Source organism: Apis dorsata, unplaced genomic scaffold (genome assembly GCF_000469605.1).
Source record: "Apis dorsata unplaced genomic scaffold, Apis dorsata 1.3 scaffold_631, whole genome shotgun sequence".
NCBI classification, from domain to species: domain Eukaryota; kingdom Metazoa; phylum Arthropoda; class Insecta; order Hymenoptera; family Apidae; genus Apis; species Apis dorsata.
Genome location: NW_006263826.1, coordinates 147,389 through 148,879, shown reverse-complemented (window position 1 = coordinate 148,879; position 1,491 = coordinate 147,389). Strand labels below are relative to the sequence as shown.

The following is a 1,491-nucleotide window of genomic DNA, read 5'->3' as shown; positions in this document are numbered from 1 at the left end:
TGTGCGACGGGAAACGGGATTGCCCGCGTGGCGAGGACGAACTCGGCTGCAACGATCGACGAAGTAAGTCGGTTTCATCTTTCACTCTATCTTCGAGTAGTCGTAGCAGTAGACTCGCGTGAGGATGAATATGTTGTTGCAGAGTGTCCAGAGGGCGCGTTCAGATGCGACAACGGGCAATGCCTGCCGGCGTACGAGTTTTGCAACGCTGTGGTCTCTTGCCGGGATGGAAGCGACGAGCCTAGGGACGCGTGTCGGAGGCAAGGAAGAGGGGGAAGAAACGCGATGGCGGCGTCTCGTTGCCCGTTCAGATGCGACAACGGCAGGTGTCGTTCCGACGCGATCGCCTGCAGCGGCCGCGACGGTTGCGGCGACGGTTCCGACGAGAGCCGCTGTTCCGTTTGCAGTCAGTATACAGGATGATATAATATACTTATCTGCTCGTTTTTATCCGTTCTTTTCGCGATTCGGTCCAATCTCATCCGTCGTTACGTTGTTTCAGGATGTTCGCCTTTCCCTTGAATCTTATCGAAGCGGAAACGATTTCCGGATTCGACGATACGAGAGATACGTTTACGAAGGAAGGGGAGGATATATGTATATGTATATGTATATGACGGAATTGCGATTGGAAATAAAGGAATTGAGAGAGAGAAAGAGAGAGAGAGAAAAAAAGAAAAGGGAAAAAGTGGAAATATCGATCGAAATTTTCTTCATATTGATCGAATCCTCGCATCTCGCCGTTCCTCCGTTCCGTTCCGTTCGTGTTCGTGTTCTTCGTTCCGTCGCGTCAGGCGAACGCGGAAGTTCGATTTGGCCACGTTTCGATTCGAAATTGGAGGAGGATGCGCGCATCTGCGCGAAACGTGGCAACGCGTCGGTGGGATGGGTACGCGTCGATAGTGTGTCTCGCCTCGAGCCCCGCTTTCCGAATCACGGCCACGAACGACCACGAAATCATCGCGATTTTTTCTTTCGTTCGTCGATCCATCCCCGTAAAACGTTTCGCCATCGCTTCGCCAACTTCCTTTCCGCGATCCTCGCGCGATATCGAGCGGCCAAACCCCTCGACCGAAAACCTAACCTCGCATTCGTCCGCCGTCTCGTCTCGTCTCGTTCCGTCCCGTCTCGTTTCGTTTCGTTTCGTTTCGCTGTGGCGTTGGCATACGTTTCATTTCCAAGTCGAACGCGGTCGAAACACGGTCGACGATTTTATTCGACGGTCGTCCGAATGATAGAAGGCGAGTAACGGCCGATTTTACGCCTCGTTGCTTACTCGTCAGGGATCGGATACAANGGAATCACGGCGCTCGATGATCGTGCGATCGGTCGTGGCGGTCGCGTCGAGGCGACGGTGCACGGTGCGCGGAAAAACATGGTCACGACGTGTACTGCCTCGAACGACCTTGGCCGATCGAAGAACGTGGAAGAAAACAACACGCGAAAAACAAAAAAGAAAGGACGAAACTTGTCCTCGTTCCTCGATTGCCT

At 53.2% G+C, this 1,491-nt stretch overlaps 2 protein-coding genes across 2 annotated transcripts in view; both read left to right on the top strand.

The window, feature by feature from the left end:
- Positions 1-680, top strand: part of LOC102670775 (low-density lipoprotein receptor-related protein 2) — a 3,413-nt gene extending 2,733 nt beyond the window's left edge. The window contains 3 exon segments of the mRNA XM_031513306.1: positions 1-63; positions 143-406; positions 503-680. Coding sequence (XP_031369166.1) covers positions 1-63; positions 143-406; positions 503-522 — 347 coding nt within the window. The 3' untranslated portion in view covers positions 523-680.
- A 131-nt stretch (positions 681-811) lies between these two features.
- Positions 812-1,491, top strand: part of LOC102676743 — a 3,152-nt gene continuing 2,472 nt past the window's right edge. The window contains exon 1 of the mRNA XM_031513299.1: positions 812-1,491. This exon is cut by the window's right edge and continues 185 nt beyond it. Within this exon, the coding sequence (XP_031369159.1) occupies positions 1,376-1,491 (116 nt within the window). The 5' untranslated portion in view covers positions 812-1,375.